Genomic DNA, 19,422 nt, shown 5'->3' with positions numbered 1-19,422 from the left:
TAGGTTCCATAGCTGGAACTGCTCCCTTCTGTGGAAAATTATGGGAGGTGAACACCCACCACATAATAGAAAATGTGCTGAAATGGGCTTTTAAAGCCTTGAGTCCCGGATCTGGACTCCATTAGTAAATCAGCTGGAGGCACAGAGCAGGCAGTAAATGAGAAGAACTCTGACTGTCATGCATCAGAAACTCCTTCCCTTAAAGGGCTACCCTCCTTGTTTCCAGAATATACCAAAGAACCATAAATGTGAGTAAAGCACAAGGATACAAATAGGTGGCCTCCAGAGTTGTCTAGACATTAAAAGTGAGAGCACCATCGGACAGTCCATACACAAGGGCTTAGGAAGTGAGGTCACCTCATGCTACTGACACACCTGTTTCTAGAACTTCATGAAACAGAATGTTGGTGGGTGTGATGCTTGAAATCTAAGTCTCCGTGGTCCATATGTGGTGAGGATTTATGTGTGTTTGTATATAACCATCCCTGGTAAGTTCCTTCGAGAAATTATACTACAACAGCATGTCCAGAGAATAGCCCTGATTTATCAGCTACTTGTAAAATCCACTTTCAGGGTTTTGTTACTAAGCCATTTTAGGATATTCAGAAACACTATCCTGCAGAAGAGGAACTAATCCCCCACAAATGAAATATACACATTATATCTTTATTCTATAAGCCCACAAATGAAATATATACATTATATCTTTATTCTATTTACCCTTCTATATGCTCTCAACTTTAAGTTTGCATATTACTCTCTTGTGTTTTAAAAAGTACTCTTCTTTACTATACAGTGTCTCTGCACATGTGAATGAGTGCCTTTGAAACCTCAATTCATTTATTCTCTGTATAAGTAACTTTGACTTCCTAGTACGCAGGTAACATTCCATTAGTGAATGCTATGGATACAACTGAAAGCAAACAGGCTTCTTGTCTTTGTGGAGGCTTTTCTTCTGGCAGGATGAAACAAATAGTAAATGAAATGAAGAAAAATACCACATATTAAATGGTGGGTGGTGGGTAATTGGTACTTTTGCAGATGGTGGCTTCAATAACTAGTTCACGCCTTCCAAACCAAGTATACTGGAAGGTGCCTCAATAGATTCAAAGATCTTAAAAATTAACAGGAGACAACATTTAGAACCCAACAAAATAGACTTAATTGAAATAACCAAGAAATCTGACATGTGTTTATTCAGACTAGCTATCATCCGTCTGATCCTAAAGCTAAGGAATCCGCCTCCCTGGACATGTCTAATAAGGTTGTCACCTTTGACACTCTGAAATTTGGAAAGTAGCTTTCTCTAAGACAGAGAACAAGGATGCCACTTGAGGTCTTTTTCAGCCCTATGAAACTGTCATTTTAAAATATTAGGTCTTTGCTTATATGCATATTAATAAAACTGAAGTCAAGAAAAGGCTAAATTCAATACACCATGCCCCAGGTACCTCGGGTGTCCCAGATGTAATGAAGGGCACTGCTGATCTGTCAGGGCAAAGACTTGGCCCAGCCATTCACAGTGAGAGCAAAAATGTCCTCACTGGTATCAGAGAAGATGGAGTAACTGGGCTCCCATTGGGATGTGGCTCCCATTCTGCTCTAGGCTGTTGTTGCACTGTGCCTTTCTGTGTGGTTTGTTTAGGTGAGGCTATTTTTTACTGTTGTGGTTAGTTTGTGCAATTCCTTTAGGTACTTTCCCAACTGCTAATACAGAGAATGTATTTGCCAATCATAACTGAAGCACTGGGAGATTTTACTAATTCACGTTAGCCAAGTGATGAGATAGTTAGAACTAAACAGAAATAATTCGTCTCAGTAGCCTTATATATTAAACAAACAAAACAAAGGCCTGATCACATAAAACCTGAGGTCCCTGCAGACCTGAAATCCGGGGTTCAAAGGTTACTCAGAATGACAATTCATTTATCCAAACCTTGCCTCATTAGATGGGTCCTTGTGCAGAATAATTGTCCTCATTTAATCGACTTAGATGTTGAGGTAGAAGTTAATTAAATTGTGCCAGTGATTGAGAGTATGTTTCAATCTAGAAATGAACCAGATGCACTCCCAGCTTTATTCCGAAGCCCATCCTTGTTAGAGACGGGAATGACGGTAAAAGGCATAATCGAAGTAAATGTATAGTTCAACTCAACCTTATACCCAAACCAGAGTTCCAGTACTCACTTGAGAGAGACCTCTTCTCCAGCATACAAGGCTTGCTCCCTGTCGTCTGGGTGTAAGAAGGACAGCCACCTGGGCAGCTAACTGTTTGAAAATGTTTAAGAAAGAAAGAGAAAGAGGGGAAAGAAACAAAGGAGGGAGAGATGGACAGATAGGTCAGCCTAGACCTACACTCAGGTGCTCAGATGGGAAGAAGGGAACACCGGATTTTGGCTGTGGGTTTTATCCGGTATGTTCAACATCTGGGTTAATCTGTTCATACCACCTTTGAGCATGCAGTTCTGTATGATAACAAGGGAACCGGGGTCTTTACATTGCCCATAGATTGTGGGTTAACTCACTTCCTGTTGTTACTGTAGCAGGATGAAGCACAGTGAGAGTGAGGTGAGCATAAGATCCTTAACACACATTGTCCGGCCATGGAAATGTGGGCATTTCATGATGTAATAACACATGGACAGGGAAGCTTAGTGGTCAGGGGTATAGTGAAGAGCACATCTGATATAGATGCCTCTTTAGATGGGACTGGATCATTGGGGTGGTTTTGTCTCATGAGACAGGATCTCATATAGCCTAGGCTGGCCTCATAGCCAAGGATAACTCTGAACTTCTGATCCTCCTTCCTGTGCCACTTGAGTGCTGGGAAAACAAGCACATGCTACCATATTTGTTTTATGTGTCTAGATCTTTGTTTGTGTTTGGGCTGCTCCTACCAGATAAACTACATCCCTAGCCACAAGATGCTCATGTTTAGTCCACAACTGAACTATAGTTTATGTCTGAATTATATTTTTAATAATATGAAAGGCATCATCAAAGTTAATAGAAGCTGTTACAGTTTTTCCATCAGTGAAGTCTTCAGTGAAAAGTAACTTACGCAGTGATTGGCCAGTAATAGCACTGAACATTGAAGTTTTTAACTTTATGATTTTCTATTTCTGTCTATGTTTGTTCTGTGCATACTATCGTAATGTGCATATGAGCTTGTTAGAAGCTAAAACATTTAACAATTTAAACTAAAATGGCCATGCAGGCAACTTCTATTTGTTTTCTGTGTTTTTTGTTTTGTTTTGGGTTTTGTTTTGTTTTGTTTTGGAAAATAATCTTCATAGTTTCTTAGTTTTGTGCTAACTGTAGTTTTGTTCTTTCTAAAGCAGTGGTTCTCAACCTGTGGGTCTTGGCCTCTTTGGAGGGGTCAAATGACCCTTTCACAGGGGTCGCCTAAGACCGTTGGAAAACACAGATATTTACATTATGATTCATAACAGCAGCAAAATTATAGTTATGAAGTAACAGTGAAAATGATTTTATGGTCTGGGGTCGCCGCAGCATGAGGAACTGAATTAAAGGGTCGCAATATTAAGGAGGTTGAGAACCACTGCTCTAAACGAAAAGTCTGTTTTCACATCTTACAGTTTTTAAACATTACTTTCTCAGTTAGCCCTGGATATTATATTGATGTGTATAATGCTGTCTTTTACTAGAAATACATGGAATTTTCCTGAGTCAGGCTGTTTCCTTCCTTTTTTTTTTTTTTTTTTTTTTTTTTTTTTTTTTTTTTTTTGAGATATTTATCAGGCCTTTGTGAAAATACTGAAACTTATGAACCTAGACATTGTCCGTATGTCTTGGGGCTGCTCGTATATTCCCTGTAATAGCAGCAACTGAAGTTACTTTAATATTAGGGTATATCTCAGTAGTAGTATGCTTGCCCCAGTAACTTAATAACAAAAACTACCTGAAGATAATGTCAAGGTTGAAAAAACAAAAACTGTCGTCTGTCTCTTTCTGTGTCTCTACCTGAGCCAGAGATGTGTGCTCTTTCCATAAAGTGATGGATCTAGAGTGAAATTCTCAGATATACTTGTCTGAATCTCAAAATGCTTGTGACATCTTCAAGTAAGATTTAGTATCTTACCAGAAAACTGGAAACAAAAAAATCTTGTGTGTCTCTGTATATCTCTGTCTCTCTGTTTCTGTCTCTCTCGGTCTCTCTGTCTCTGTATCTATCTATATCTCTCTCTGCTGTCTGTGTGACTCTCTCTGTCCTATCTGTCTGAATATGTAACTCTGTGTATCTCTCTCTGTCTTTCTGTATTTGTCTCTCTGTCCTGTCTCTCTGTGTTTCTCTCTCTTTCTCTCTTTGTTCTCTGTCTTTCTGTTCTCTCACTCTGCTGTCTGTCTATCTGACTCTGTCTCTCTGCTCTTTCTCTGCTCTCTTTCTCTGCTCTCTCTCTCTCTCTCTCTCTCTCTCTGCTGTCTCTCTGTCTCTCTGTACTGTTTCTCTGGTTTTTTGTCTTTTTCTCTCGGTTTCTTTCTCTGCTCTCTGTTTGTCTGCTGTCTATCTGTCTCTCTGTCTCTGTCTCTCTCTCTCTGTCTCTCTCTGTGTGTGTCTCTCTCTCTCTCTGTCTCTGTCTCTTTGTCCTGACTGTCTGCCTCTCCCAGTGTATGTGGGGAGCCGGGAGGGAACTTAGACTTGGAAGTGTGAAGGACTGTTAGCTGACAGTACTTTTTGATTATACTAACTGCATGTTACTCTCTCACTGCATGTTTCAATCAAATTATTGCTTCATTTAAAGAACACAAGGTCAGGGAGTTGCTGTAGCTGACAACAACATATCTAAAAGGAATAGTCTGTGTGGAGAGTTTCTGCCCTTTCTCTTCCCGTAATTCATCTTTTCTTCATTTTTCTTCCATCTCTGGCTTTACCCATCCCCTCTACTTCCCATTATCCTCCATTTCGACCCCCAGGCTTTCTTGCCTGACAACTGAAACCATGCTTTGACTGTTTTGCAGCATTTAGGTCCCTGCTGGGCTGGCAATCCTTTTCCCAAATCTTAGAAATAAATACAAAATTAATCACGATTGTCAAATAACGATGAACAGTGTGAAATACAACCCCCCCCCCAAAAAAAAATCTCCAGAATATCTTGTCATCATCTAAATAGTGAGAGAACACGGTTTTCAGCAAATCCCTTTTTCTGCACCAGGCCTGATGGTCTTGCCTGTACTCAGCCTGTAAGGATAGTTGGCAAACGCTGACTTTTTAAGGAACACCACTCAGTGTGAACATGAACGTACAAGTAGTGTATCTAGGCGTGTATTTGTGCCTAAGCACCCAGTATAAAAGGAACATAGCCTAGAGCAATGACCGTGTGTGAGCCTCTGCTGTTCTCCTCCACCCTATATTCCTGTCAGCATGCTTTTATACGAGGTAGGAGAATGGTTCCCTTAGTACATTGCTGGTCTGTATACCAGATGCTATCAGCGACCCTGAGATGTTAGAGATGCTTCATCTGCATGTGGAGGAGCTTTGAGGTGCTGTCCCTGATCCTCTCTATGGGGTGTCATGGTCATGTGACAGGGGGCCTGGCTGGGAGCAAGTGAAGCACCTACCGTCCTCTGGTATGTATGAGGTGCTAGGGCTTCCGAACACACTCAACCTTACCAAGTTTTCTGGCACAGTCCACTGCCTCATAATACACTGGGCCAAAGTAGTTTCCTTCTGCATTTTCTTCAGGTCTCTGTTGATATCACATACCGTGCTGTGGTATAGCAAGCTACTAAATCTTAAATCTAATGCCCTATCGTGTGGCTTTACTAAGGGAAAATATAAAGCATGGGTACGTGGCTCAGCAGTACAACATATGAGTCCTATCTCTAGCACAGAGAACAACCCAAACCCCCATGGTCATTTTATCCTAACTGTGGATCTTCTGCTCATAATGGGGCATCTAAACTAGGAACTCTCAGGACTTGGTGGCATTTGATCTGAATTTAGGGGCTTCGCATGCCAGCTTCCATGAAACTGATGATTCCTGGAATGATTTCAGAACACACAGATTCTGTTAGTGTTGATTGGTGTGGCACGTACATCTCAGAATTCTGACAGTGTGTATACTGTTTAAGAGCCTCTACAGAGATGATATCTGTTCTCACTAAACAAGAGGACATGTAGATGAAGCGGCTTCTCGAAATCCGTGGTCCAGAATACTAATGGTGAAGGATGTGTTCCCTTCCAACTTAATTGAGAAATCTAAGAACCAGATCACATGATCTTGTCCTTGGACCCCTGAGGATTAGACAGAGCTGCATTCTGTAGCAAAACTCTAATGGTGATTTAAACATGGTGTAATTTTTTTTTCCTTTTATTATATAAATACATGTGGAAGAATGTGTTGGGATGCTGCTCTGGCCACTCCACCAGCAGTGCCAGGATTTCTTCCAGGTGGCTATCCCCAGTACACATGGATAGAGCTTTTACTTCATGGGCAGGAGGAATGTTAGCATCCCTGTCCCTGCAGTAGCATGAAGAAGGCTGGAGCACCCCAGTGGCCAGAACTTAAGTCTCATGGCCACATCCTTCTGCAAGTGAAGCTGGAAATTACATTGCTTTATTTGGCTTTTAGTATCTGGGGAACAATGGACCCAGGGGAAAAAAGGTTGATTTTTAAAGAGGGATAAAATGGCTTGTAACTTTATAAATAGAGATTTGCTTTTTTCTTTTTTTAAATATAAAGTAGAAATTTTTCCTGTTCTCTCTCTCTCTCTCTCTCTCGCTCTCTCTCTCTCTCTCTCTCTCTCTGTCTCTCTCTGTCTCTCTCTCTGTCTCTGTCTCTCTTTTTCTTTCTCTCTTTCTCATGTATGTGTATCTCTCTCTCTCTCTCTCTCTCTCTCTCTCTCTCTCTCTCTCGCTCTCTATGTCTTTCTCTGTCTGCCTCTCTCTAGGTATTTATTTTGAAACAGAATCACCCTAGCCTTGTATTTGGGAATCTTCCTCCCTCAGCATCCCAAGTGCTAGAACCCTGGAGTTTGGGGATTATCAGGATGTGCCACCACACCCAATTATTAGCTTATAATGGGGACTTGAGGCCACAATTACATATTTTTTAAAAGAACCACAAACATACTATGATTTAAAGCATTTGAAAGGCCTGTAAGTAGCTTATAGTAGGTTGGCCCTTATATTCATCTCAACAGTGAGTATGTGCATTATAGAGGTTTCCTCTTAGTCTGAGAGCTTTACTTAGCTGTATAGATGGTACTTAGATTACAGTGTAAAGCTGTGTTTAGTACCTTTTCCATTTCTGATATGGGCCACCGAATTGATATTTGAGAATTCTACATCTTTAACTCCAAAAATGCTTTAAATTATAATTTTTTACAAATGAAATTTTACAAATGAAATACCAAGATAACTGGTATCAGCTCCCAAGGTAGCTCAAGATGGAGGCTGGACACCAGAGGGCCAAATATATTTCATTTTTTCCATTGTCTACAAAAGTTAACCATGGCACAAATACAATTTATGAAAGTAACATATACAATTTTATATAATATTCTGTGACATAATAGAAAAGATATTAATGTGTGTTCTCTGGTGCACAGTTCAAGTGAAATGTCCTGGGTGAAAGGTAACAGGAGCTTCTCTTCAGGACTTGGTTTTACTTACAGGTTCCTAACAGAAAAATACTCTAAGACCTTTGGGTCTCTAGAGTGGTAAGACTGTCTCCTGTATGCTAGCAATATGACTGGTATAAGCTCCCAAGGTAACTCGGGATGGAGGCTGGACACCAGAGGGCCAAAAATGTCACCAAAGCAGTAGGGATTTTAGCCTCACCACCTTCAAGCCTAAAGCTGGAGATTGACTTAATTACTAGTGTCCCATAATTTATCCAGTCATGCCTATGTAATGAGGCCATCATAGAGCCCTGGATCAGGGAGTGTGAGGAGCTGTTGAGCAAGTCTATATGCTGAGAAGATGGAGGCCACTTGCACAAGGACAGTGCTTTTAGACCTGGTCACATTTAGTCCTTCATCCAAAAGTCTGTTCATCTCTGTTTGTTGTACCAGCCTCCATAATGAACCAGGAAACGTATCCCTGGGTTTTATGAACTAGTAGAATAAATTATCAAATATGAGGGGTTTTTGGTCTTGTTTTTGTTTTTATGGGGGTGGAGAGATTCCAGTTTATGGCAAGTTATCAGAAGTACAGACGGCAACATGAGACTTGTGATTGGTGTCCAAAAAAGGACACAGCTGTAGGGTTGAACTCTTAACTTTCTAACTCTGAGTGCTTGATGTCAGAATTGAACTGAAGGATGCCAAGAGGAGAAGAGTTATTTTATTGTATAGCATGTGCCTCATGTATTATTGTGCATGTGTATGGCAGGTACATATACCGTGGGATGTGCATAGAGGTGACACTCATGTAGGGGTCAGAGGACAACGTTATAAAGTCTTTTTTTTTTTTTTTTTCCTTCCACATTTGTATGAGTTGCAGGGATTGAACTTAGATTTTCAGGTTTCCATGTCAAACTTCTCTTTTACCCACAACCCATCTCACTGGAGTTTTTTTATTCATTTATATTTTCTGTCTATGTCCTTGGTGCTATTTGTACTGTATTGCCACCAAGAGTCATGTGATTTCAGTACTGTGAGAAAGACCTACAGAGGTTGGTGGTTTAAGTGGTATGTTTGTTTTGCAACAAGACAAAGTAGGAAGGGGATATGGCTCAGTGGTATTGTGTGTACTGAGTATGTATGAAGGCTTGAGTTCTGTTCTTGGCCAAACAACAGAATACAACCAAAAAACTTCTTGGACAAGTTAAGATGAAGGTGTTCCTTCAGTGTAAGAAGCTATAAAAAAGTATGACTGTGCTTAAGAAAGACTTGTTTGGTGACAGTTGATATGCATTTAACATTCTGTTTCCCAGGTATTGATTGAGCTTGAAGACTCCAGCCATAGCTGAGAGTAACTACCAAAGCTTTAACATGGAGTTCACTCAGTTCTGTCGCCTTAGGAGGGAGTGAGCAAAACTCAGCTGTGATTCACGATTTTCAGTGCTTCAAGTAAAGCTTGAGAAGTCTGTCTGGAAGGAAAGGCTGGTGGCGTGGATTATACGATTTGGTTTGTGACTGTTTTGGTTGATTAGGTTGTTTTTGTTTGTTTGATTGATCGTTTTATTTTTGTTTCTTCCTAGACAAGTTTTCACTGTGTAGCCCAAGGAAACTGAACTCTTGAACCTCCTGCTTGGTTCTCCTGAATGCTAGGATCACAGCTGTGCACAATCATACCAACCCACACGATTTAGATTTTTGAAAAAAGTCTGTGCCTTAACAGTTTTGAGTTTTAATGCATAGTCTGGCCAATTTGTATGTTTTTGACAGCATTTATGAATTTGTAACTTGCCTCAGTCCTTCTGTAAGATTGTTGGCTCTGTCTTTCTGTGTGTGCACTGGATTTCTGTCACATAGCCAGGAACAGGTGTGGATCCAAGTAAACTCCGGTTTTCTTAGCCTAACTGCAGAGTAGTGGTAGTGGCCAGGGTATGGAGGCTGTTCATGAAAATTCCTCTTAGTGCTTTAGAGTTAAAAATATAACACCAGGACCTGAATTGATTCAATTGTTAGAATGATTATTAGTTGCTTTAAATAGCCATGTCTCGGGCTTCTAATTTAAGACATTATGTTTAAATTAAATTTTTCTTTGTTTCCCGAAGCTGTAGCAAGTTTACTTGACAAGCACTTAGGAACACAGCTTGTGTCTTTGTGTGCCACTAATCAGGTGAGCCAGCAGTAGCTCTGAGAGGTCAACGGTATTATACCCAGTGGCTCTTGGAACCAGGATGCTAATTTTTATTGGTAGCTGCTGACAAATTAGTATTAAACATTTTGTGCCCCTGACAGTTTCCAATCCAATCTGTGCTGTTAAGTGAAATGTTGTAGCATTGATCACGAAGGTATTTTTTTTCCTCCTGGCTCATTTGTGAGAGCAACTGCTGTCTCAAATCAATGAGACTTACCACTGGATCACGAGTCTTTGGGGACAAGCAGAGGTTTATAAGAAGAGCCTTTCTTCCTTCTAGTCTGCCAGAGTACATCCCTCTTTTGAACAAGGAGTACCCTTCCAAGGACTGCATGCAGCCCCCTCACACAACCCAGGCTTCATTTGCCCTTGACTGTTGTAGGAAGCCGTGGTTAGCAGTGATATATTCACCATTCCAAGATGGCGCGGACATCGTGTCCTCTCCACTAGTAAACAAGTAACTGCGCAGCTGCAAAGGCAGAAAGCCCGCCAAAGTCACTGGCCAATCCCAAGGCGTAATATTGGGTGATGAGTGAACAGCCAATCAGAAGTGAATATGTCACTCTAGGGTGTATTTAAGCTGTGCCTCTTCCTGTCTTTGGCCCTTCTGTGGTCTTTCACGTCTGCTGATATAGATTAAAGCCTCGCTGTGGTGATACCCGAATACTGTCTCACGTGTCTCTCTTCCACGAACAGACTGTTATGCTGATTTACCTCTTCCCAGTACTTAACATCCAGAAGCTGCATTTCTGCCCTCTCTCCTCTCGGTTTCTCGTACATACATCCGCTTCCCACTCCTGTTTCTCTCTTCTCCACTTGCTCCTTTCTTATCGTTGTCTACACATGAAAGCCCACGTTGCTCATCCCTAGACTGCAAGTTGTCTTTTCCATGAGATGTGTGAGAATTTATCATAGCTTCAGGCTTCCTCCAGTTCCTGTTAACATAACTCGTGCTCTGGTCTTTCATACTTTTGCCTGGTTGCTTTAGTTAGATCATCCTAGGAAACTCAGACTCCACAGTTTTTAGAGGCGAAACTTAGCTCCTTCCCCTTATGCCTTCCTCTCTACCATGGCAGTCCTGAAGTGGCTGGCTCAGAAACTTGTTACTCCTTGCCTGGAAAGCCTCGGCTTATTTATTTCCCTTTGCCTGTGAAAGGAGAGGCCCACCAGGAATCAGCTCTGACCTACTTTTCTAGGTTTGCTTTCAATTAGAATATACTGTCTTTCTGTTACTATTCACTGCTGTGTTATAGAAGAAAGAACAAGTGAGGATGCCTAGGTCTTTCTTAGAAGGAGTAACTAAATACCCAAGGGAGCAAATATGGAGACAAAGTATGGGACAGAATCTGAAGGAGAGGTTGTATGGAGACCATTCCACCTGGGTATTCATTCTATGTGTAGTCACCAAAAATAGACGATGATATGGATGTCAGGAAGGGAAAGCTGACAGCTGAAGGCTTACAAACCCACAAGTCCACAGAGTATGATATGTAGCCTAGGCTGGCCTCAGAAATCACATCCGTCCTCCTGTTTCCATGTCCTGGGATTATAGGATGCACTAAACCAACAGGCCTGATAATGAATTCCTGACATGTTCCAAGTCTCCCAGACAGATTGGAAGGCGCACACGCAAACATAAGCCACAAATTCTAGTTGTGCTCAGACATTGGAAACGGCTAATTTAGCTGGGACAGCAGCTACACAGAGGACTCCTACTCTTTTCACCAGGTGCCCCATATATATCTTTCCACTGTGTGTCAGTCTGCAGAAGGATGGGGATTGAAGGGAGACTCTGTGTGCTTTGCTCCACCATGCTCCCAGAAACACCCCTAAAGCAGTGTGTGGATTTGACAGTACCTAAGAACAAAGAGCAATTATATTCATCCCAGAAAAAGAAAGATGGGATTCCTTAACAGTTTTAGAACTTAAAATAAAAATATACTTGGTAATTTGAAAACCATACTCAAGTCCCTGTCTGTAGTAAGTCTATGTCTTTTAAAGGATGGCTTTTCAGGTTTGCTATATGAACATCATTAAATAAATGAGTGTGTGTGTGTGTGTGTGTGTGTGTGTCTGTCTGTCTGTCTGTCTGTCTGTCTGTCTGTATTGACATATATATATATATATATATATATATATATATGAATGAAGTCAAAATTTGGGCAAAATTGTAAAAGTAGGCATGAATTGAATAAATTTTAAAGCTATTGAACAGATGTTTTTAAAATCACCAGGATGCTTTTCAGAAATGTAATAAACACTTGAGTCCTAACTATAATGGCATTGACCTATGGATCAAATTGTGAATGTGTGTGTGTTTTTTAAAAACTTATATTTAATCAAATTACAACATGTATTTTGGTAGTGCCTACAAAATAATAATAATAGTAAGTTGTAATGTTCCAGGGCCAGAAACAGGGTCTTTCAAATTCAAAGCTTTTCTTGGCTTCTTGAAGTCAAAGCTAAAGTCAGATTATTTTATGGTGCTTTAAATTCACCTGTTCTGAAGTCATAGAGCATGTGAAACAGAAGTGCTAAGCACACTTGAGGGGATGTGAATCGGTGCAGAATGTTGCCATTGGCAGGTTGCTGTCAGAAGTCTCACTGTACAGATGAATGCTTTCATTACTGCCTTGCATTCTGCCTTCCTAAGCACTGAAAACCACTGGGGTGGATGTCTGTAATTGTTCCTAAATAACCCTATACTCCTGATGTTAGTATTTTGATTTCTTTTTTTCTTTTTTTTTTTTTTATTTTCCACACACACACAAAAAAAGAAAGCCCCTTTGGGTAATATTTAGGTCCACTTCATTAATTCAATTATATTTGCATAAGAGCCCTATTAAAAGGTTCTTAGCAAACCTCTTACTGTTCAACTGATACAACGCAGAGAGACTCAAAAGATATTTCTGTTACAGAAGTAAGCTGGCTGCGGTTAACATGAAGATGAGAAACTATTCTCATTGATACGTAAGACAAAATATATTTGTGTAAAATTAAATCAAACTAGATGGTTGACTTAATACGCCTTACTTTTTTATTTAATTGAACGTCTTTATACAATGTATTTTCATCATTTTCCCCAGTTTCTCCTGGGTCCTCCCCACCTCCCTGCCAACACAACTTTATGTTCTTTTTTTTTCTCCTTCTCAAAAAAAAAAAAAAAAAAGAGAGTGAGAGAAAAGAAAAGAAAAAAGAAAAAAACCAGGAATCAAAAATATACACATAAAAATAAATCAAGCAAGGAAAAGCTCAGTAAGAGACAGAAATTGCCAAAAACAAAGTAAAGTGATAAAAAAAAAAAAAAAAAAAAAAAAAAAAAAGTCCGCAAAAACATCACTGAGTTTGTTTTGTGTTGGTCAACTTCTCTTGGGCACAGGGCCTGCTTGAAGCTTGGTTACTCAGTGAGACTCCACTGGAGAAAACTAATTTTCCCTTTGCCACTGGGTATTGGTTACAAATAGCTTCTTGGTTAGGGATAGGGCTTCATGTCCACTCTCCTTCTCAGTGCTGGCTTTAACCTGTGCAGGTCTTGTGCGTGTTCTGGCATTTGTGTGCGCATCAGTCCTGTTGTATCTGAAAGACCATTACCTTGGAGTCATCCATCACCCCTGGCTCTTGCAATCTGTCTACACCCTCTAAGCACTGAGGGATTCTATAAAAACATCCCATTTGGGACTGAGTGATCCAAAGTCTCTCAGTCTGTGTGTATTGCCCAGTTGTGAGTCTCTATGTTAATTTCTATCTACTGGAGGAAGGAAAGGCTCTGATGAGGCTTGAACGAGACACTGGTTTATATATGTAGCATTGTGGCATTAGCGTTTAATTGCTGTGTTCCTTTAGCAAAATAATAGCAGTAGTTTTTCACCGAGATCTATATCCGATCTCGTCTCAGGTTCTTGGTAACTTTATCAGTGTCAAGTATGGGGATTCTTTTGTTTGCTTGTTTTCTTATTGAAGGAAGGGGTTAGTTTTTTTGGTGGTGTTTAGGTTTTTTTGAGACAGAAGTTTACTCTGTAGCTCTAGCTTTCCCGGAGCCCCCTATGTAAACCAGTCTGACCTCAAAATTATAAAAGCCTACCTGCTTCTGCCTCCTGAATTCCCAGCTATGCCTTCATGGTTTAATTAGCAGTAGGTGATAGAGAAAGCCTTATGTCGTATCAATAAACACAATTAGAGACCTGGGTTTTAGAACCCTCTCTGTCAAGGCTGTAGATTTGAACTGAATGTTTATCAAGTTGTCATACTGAAAACCATATTTCCTTTTGCTTCCAGTGCTGGTATTTATTTGAGTGTAACTTTTATGCTATGAAATGGAAGTTGAAAAAGTAGCTGGGTGTGGTATGGATGTCTGTAGATCCTAGTACTTGTGAGGTTTGGGGCTCGAAGTTCCTTTACATGTAACTTGAGTTTGAGGCCATCCTGGGCTGTGTGAGACTTGATCTCAAAATACAAACAACAACAGAGTTCAAAAAGTTACCTTAAAAAATATTCTTTTGGGGGAACTTGGAGTACAGAGTACATGCTTATTCTGTGTGAGGCCCTAATAAAAACATATTTTGTGCTGGTAGAGGGCAAAAGATCTTCCTAAGAGTTTAATGATGAGCCAAGAATTTGGGATTAGATTTAATGACTCAAATTCTAAAAAAGTCTTCTTTGTATATTAATACATAGGAATTCACAGAGTTAGAGATCAAAATGAATACATGTCTTTATCAGAGTGTAAAGGCATAAAGCAACTGTGAATTTGTTTAAATGAAAGAAGTGTTTATGAATAAAAAGTGCTTTTCTGCCTACAGTCTTAAATTACTATTAATTAAGCACTCTGTAATATAATAGATAATTACTGTCTTTAATATGGACGCTTGTGGATTTGCTAGTCTTTCTAAGTAGCTATTGTTGGCTAATAGTCTTTGGGGAATCGTTCACACAGTCATTCTGACTCTAAAAAAAAAAATCTCTAAATACCAGTGGGACAGACTTCCTGAAGCATGCCTGATATGAAATAAAATGCACTTGTATTTGAAATGTATCATTTTGATTATAGTTTTTATTCATATCACAATAACATTCAGAATCTTTGCAATAAAGGAATAAAGAAAAGCTCATTATGTGGAGGGAAATTTTTCAGAGCAATTCAGTAGCTTAAAAAAGAAAGACTGGAGTCAGGCATATTGGGAATCTGATCTATTTGGGGGAATTTTAACTATTCTGTTCATTAGAGTTTTATCTGGAGATGTTTTTATATGGCCTCATTGTTTTTATTTTAATTAATATTTCTATGACATATTAGGTAAAAAGCTGTTGAATATTAAATATGGTCATAGCTTAGGGGAAAGTAAGCATTTCTGGGTCAAAGCTTTTCACAAAATATTGTGATATGTGAGCTGATTAATTGAACTGAATACCAAGTGGGTTGCCCCCCATCCAACCAGACGCTTATAGTAACTCAGTTCATTATCTAAGGCTGCTTATGACAAAGTTAGTGGTATTCTTTATAATCTCAGCCACTAATGGAAGAAATCTTGAATAATAAAGAATAATAATAATTAAAGAATAACTTCTGCCTCGTTCAGTCCAGCTGAGTGTAAGAATATCTCAACCCATCTGTCACATAAAGCATTTTAAATGTCTGATGTTTGAAGCTCCTGGTGTGGTTGTCTGGTGCTTTCTGGGTGTTTGGTGGCTCCCTACCTGTAAGAGTCACTGAAGACTTTAGATCAGGGTACCACATTGGCTTTGCTGTTGATGTCTTGCACCAAGTGCCAAAAGGGACAGTTTAGTTTCTAATCTGAACAGAGAAGTTAAATGTTTTTTTAAGGGGCTGAAGTGATGGCTCAGTGGTTAAGAGCACTACTCCTCTTGCAGAAGACCTGGGTTTGGTTCCCAGCACACACAAGGCAGCTCACAACTTCCATAACTCTACTTGCAGACGATCCAACAACTTCAGTCTTCTACAGGCACCAGGCACACATGATGTACATACATATATACATATAAAATAAAAATACATAGTTTAAAAGAGCTTTTGTCAATCACATTTAGTATAATTTTGCTATGTATAGGGAGCGTATACCAAAATAATAGCTTTCAAATGCATTTCTAAATTACCATAGTTTTGCAGACACCATGTATATAGTTGATTTTAGTTTAAAATATTTTAAAAGCTGTAACAGAAGTCACTACCTATCCCAAATTTCTCATAATTACTAATCTTTAAGAACTTAGGCTGTTAGGTTAACTAGTTTGAGGCTTCATCTGTCTTTTATAAAGAAACTGCAGGACTCATAGCTGTTCTGTAAATACAGGCTGTGTATTATCTGATTAGACATACTCCATGTCTTTTTATACCAGGGTTAACTAGCAGCAAAGCCTGCGTGTACCTGTTTGGAGACTTTTTTTTTTAATAGTAGTAGTAAATCAGACCAGTGGTTTGCTGGCATATTGCAGTGTGACAGATCATTGGAAGTCTAGGCTTACAGTGAGTTTTAGGTGCCATTTGTTAGATTAACTGTCTTGATAAATGACACTATTAACCTAGAAGTGTCTTCCCTTCAGTGTTGGAGATTGAACTTAGGGCATTATGTAAACTATAAATAGTGAAATTAACAGCTTTGTTTGCTTTAATGGCTTCTTGCAATTTAAAGGCAAATTTAGGCTGAGACAATGGGTCTATGGGTAAGAATTCCTGGTATCCATGAAAAAGTCAGGCTTAGCTTTGCTTGGCCAGTAACCCCAGCACTGGGGGTCGGTGCCAGCACTGGGGGTCGGTGCCAGCACTGGGGGGTGGTGCCAGCACTGGGGGGTGGTGCTAGTACTGAAGGGGCGGTGCCAGCACTGAGTGGGCGGTGCCAGTACTGAAGGGGCAGTGTCTTAGTCACTGTTCCATTCCTATAAAAAGACATCATGACCATGGCCAACTCCTGTGAATGAAAACATTCAATTGTGACTTGGTTACAGTTTCAGAGATTTAGTCCACTATCATCAAGACAGAAGCATGGCGGGCCGGGTGGTGGTGGTGCATGCCTTTAATCCCGGCACTTGGGAGGCAGAGGCAGGCGGATTTCTGAGTTAGAGGCCAGCCTGGTCTACAGAGTGAGTTCCAGGACAGCCAGGACTACACAGAGAAACCCAGTCTCAAAAAAAAAAAAAAAAAAAAAAAAAGACAGAAGCATGGCAATGTGCAGGTAGACATGGTCCTAGAGAAGACGCTGAGAGCTCTACATCCAGATCTGCAGGCAGCAGGAAAAGAAAGAGCCACTAGGCCTGGCTTGGACTTTCAAAACTTCAAAGCCCACTCCTAGGGACACACTTCTTCCATCAAGGTCACACCTTCTAATGCTTCTCAACACCACTCCTGATGCTAAACATTCAAATATGTGAGCCTGGGGGTGGGGTGGGGGGATTCTTATGGCTGCCACAGGCAGAGACAGGAGGATCATGGTGCTGCTGGCTGCCACCCTAGCACCAGGTTCAGGAAGAGACCCTGACTCAAGGGAATAAGGTGGAGAATAACAGAGTAGGGACACCTAACATTCTCTTCTGGCCTCTGCAGGTGCACACACACAAGCATTTGAACATTACTGCCTGCAACCATCGCTTAATGTAGATGAGAACTATTTATCTTACCATCCTATAACCAAGTCAAACCTAGAAACAACCCTATATAAGACTATAGATATCATCTTATTTGAGTGAGATTTGTTTTTATAGATACAGCCTTGTTTGCACTGGTCATTCTTTTAGAGCAAATGTAACTGGTTGTCTGTAACTGAATTCCGGAATTTTTCTCCCTTGTTCAGTGTTTTCAGAGCTTTGGAACTATGTAGTGGGCAATTGGTTATACCTAGACATTTATTAAAGTGTAGCTCTCAGACAGCATAACCTAGTATTTGTCTTAGCTCAGACTGCTTTAACAAAATACCATATACTGAGTAGTTTGCAAACAAGAGGTGAAGTCACTTCTTTGTCATGGTTATGAGGGAAGTTCAGGATCATGTCATTAGCAGAGTCAGGGTCTGACAAGGCCTTGATCTTTGTTCAAAGTTTGTCTCGTTGGGGTTTTACATAGCAGACACGGGAAGCAAGCACTCAGGACTCTTAAAATGTCACTAATCAGACCCATAAAAGATCCACCCTCTAAACGTCATAAAGTCTAATCACATGTCAAATGATCCACCTTCTGATTCCATCATGTTAAGGGGCAGGTTTCAATTTATGAAATTGGAAATGTTATCAGTCTTCAGTCTGTAATAGTACATAAAATCATTACCTTCAGAGTTTATTGCTGTATTTTTGTTTTGTTTTGTTTTGGTTTGGTTTGGTTTGGTTTGGTTTGGTTTGGTTTGGTTTTCAAGTCAGGGTTTCTCTGCATAGCCCAGGCTATCCTGAAACACACTCTGAGACCCTGCTAGCCTGCATCTCACAGAGATCCTCCTGACTCTGCCTACTGAGTGCTAGGACTAAAAGCGTGTACCACCACTGCCCAGCTTATTACTGTTTTATACATCCAAAAATGTGCTGTTCACAATGCAAAAGATAAGGAAATTAAATCATGTAAAATGAATACTGACTAGGCAGAGACACTTGGGTGAGGCCACTTTGCATTTTTACATGCAATTTCTGTTGTGGTGGAAATTCTGTGATGGGAGAAATTGTCTTTGGAGGTCAGGGTCTGCCTATTTTGCAGTTCCATATCACATGGAAATTTTTCAAAGAACATGCAAGACACAGGTGAAAAAAATGGAATTTGGGGTTATAGTATGGGGGCACAGGAATTAAAGGAATAAGACGAATCAAGTCCCATGATCAGTGTGTGTAAAAGTGTCACACGGAAACCTCTTATTTTACACACTAACTGAAAATACAGAATTACAAGTGGAATGGGGAAGAAGCATGTTGGTTTTTCAGGCTAGAATTGTTCCCAGTTTTACTGGACTCAGGTCAGTCTCCATGCTAGAAAGAAAATCTTGCATCCTTTTTTTCAGACTTCCCTTTTTTTGTGATGTTGATACAAACTTAAGGGCCCACGGGTTCTAGGTAAACACCTCACCTGCCGTTGGACCAACGTGTTATAGATGCATTACAAAGGTAAAGACGACCTGCCTTGAGACCTAATGTGTGTCTTGTGGGTTTTTTTATGCTGACTCTTGCCCTAAATGAAACCAAATGGTTTTGGAAAGTCTTCCTTTATCAGAACATGAAATGTCTCATTCCCTGTACAACTGGATTGTCTACCTCACAAAGCCTACAAACTTCATTTTTAAAGCATATTATTTATGCCTTGGTTTTTCATAAACACATCGACTCCCAAGTATAGGTGATCTCTTAGTAAGGGGAATCAGATTTGAGTTGCATACTGAGAAAGCTTTACCAGACAAAAAGACTTCGCTGTTTGAAGCATTCTGTGTAAAGAATTTTTCAAAGCTTATCTTTAATAAATAGTGCATTTGTGCATAGAATTTTACTCCAGCCTTCATTATTCATTGTGTTTTTGCAGTAGATGCTGTTCAGGGACCTTGTCCTTTCTTTGCTCACACTGTTTGTTTTCTTCCTCTGCAGAGACACTCCTTGACGACTTCCTCCTCACGTACACCGTATTCATGACAACTGATGACTTGTGCCAGGCTCTGTTAAGACAATATCCTTCA

At 40.1% G+C, this 19,422-nt stretch overlaps 1 protein-coding gene across 1 annotated transcript in view; it reads left to right on the top strand.

Annotated features, from left to right (window-relative positions):
- Positions 1 to 19,422, top strand: part of Rapgef5 (Rap guanine nucleotide exchange factor 5) — a 236,612-nt gene that overhangs the window by 164,028 nt on the left and 53,162 nt on the right. Inside the window, exon 12 of the mRNA XM_076920935.1 lies at positions 19,334 to 19,412. Coding sequence (XP_076777050.1) covers positions 19,334 to 19,412 — 79 coding nt within the window. The remainder of the gene's footprint in view (positions 1 to 19,333; positions 19,413 to 19,422) is intronic.

Source organism: Arvicanthis niloticus, chromosome 23, assembly GCF_011762505.2.
Source record: "Arvicanthis niloticus isolate mArvNil1 chromosome 23, mArvNil1.pat.X, whole genome shotgun sequence".
NCBI lineage: Eukaryota > Metazoa > Chordata > Mammalia > Rodentia > Muridae > Arvicanthis > Arvicanthis niloticus.
The sequence above is the reverse complement of the archived record's forward strand: the minus strand, read 5'-3'. Positions and strand labels throughout refer to the sequence as shown.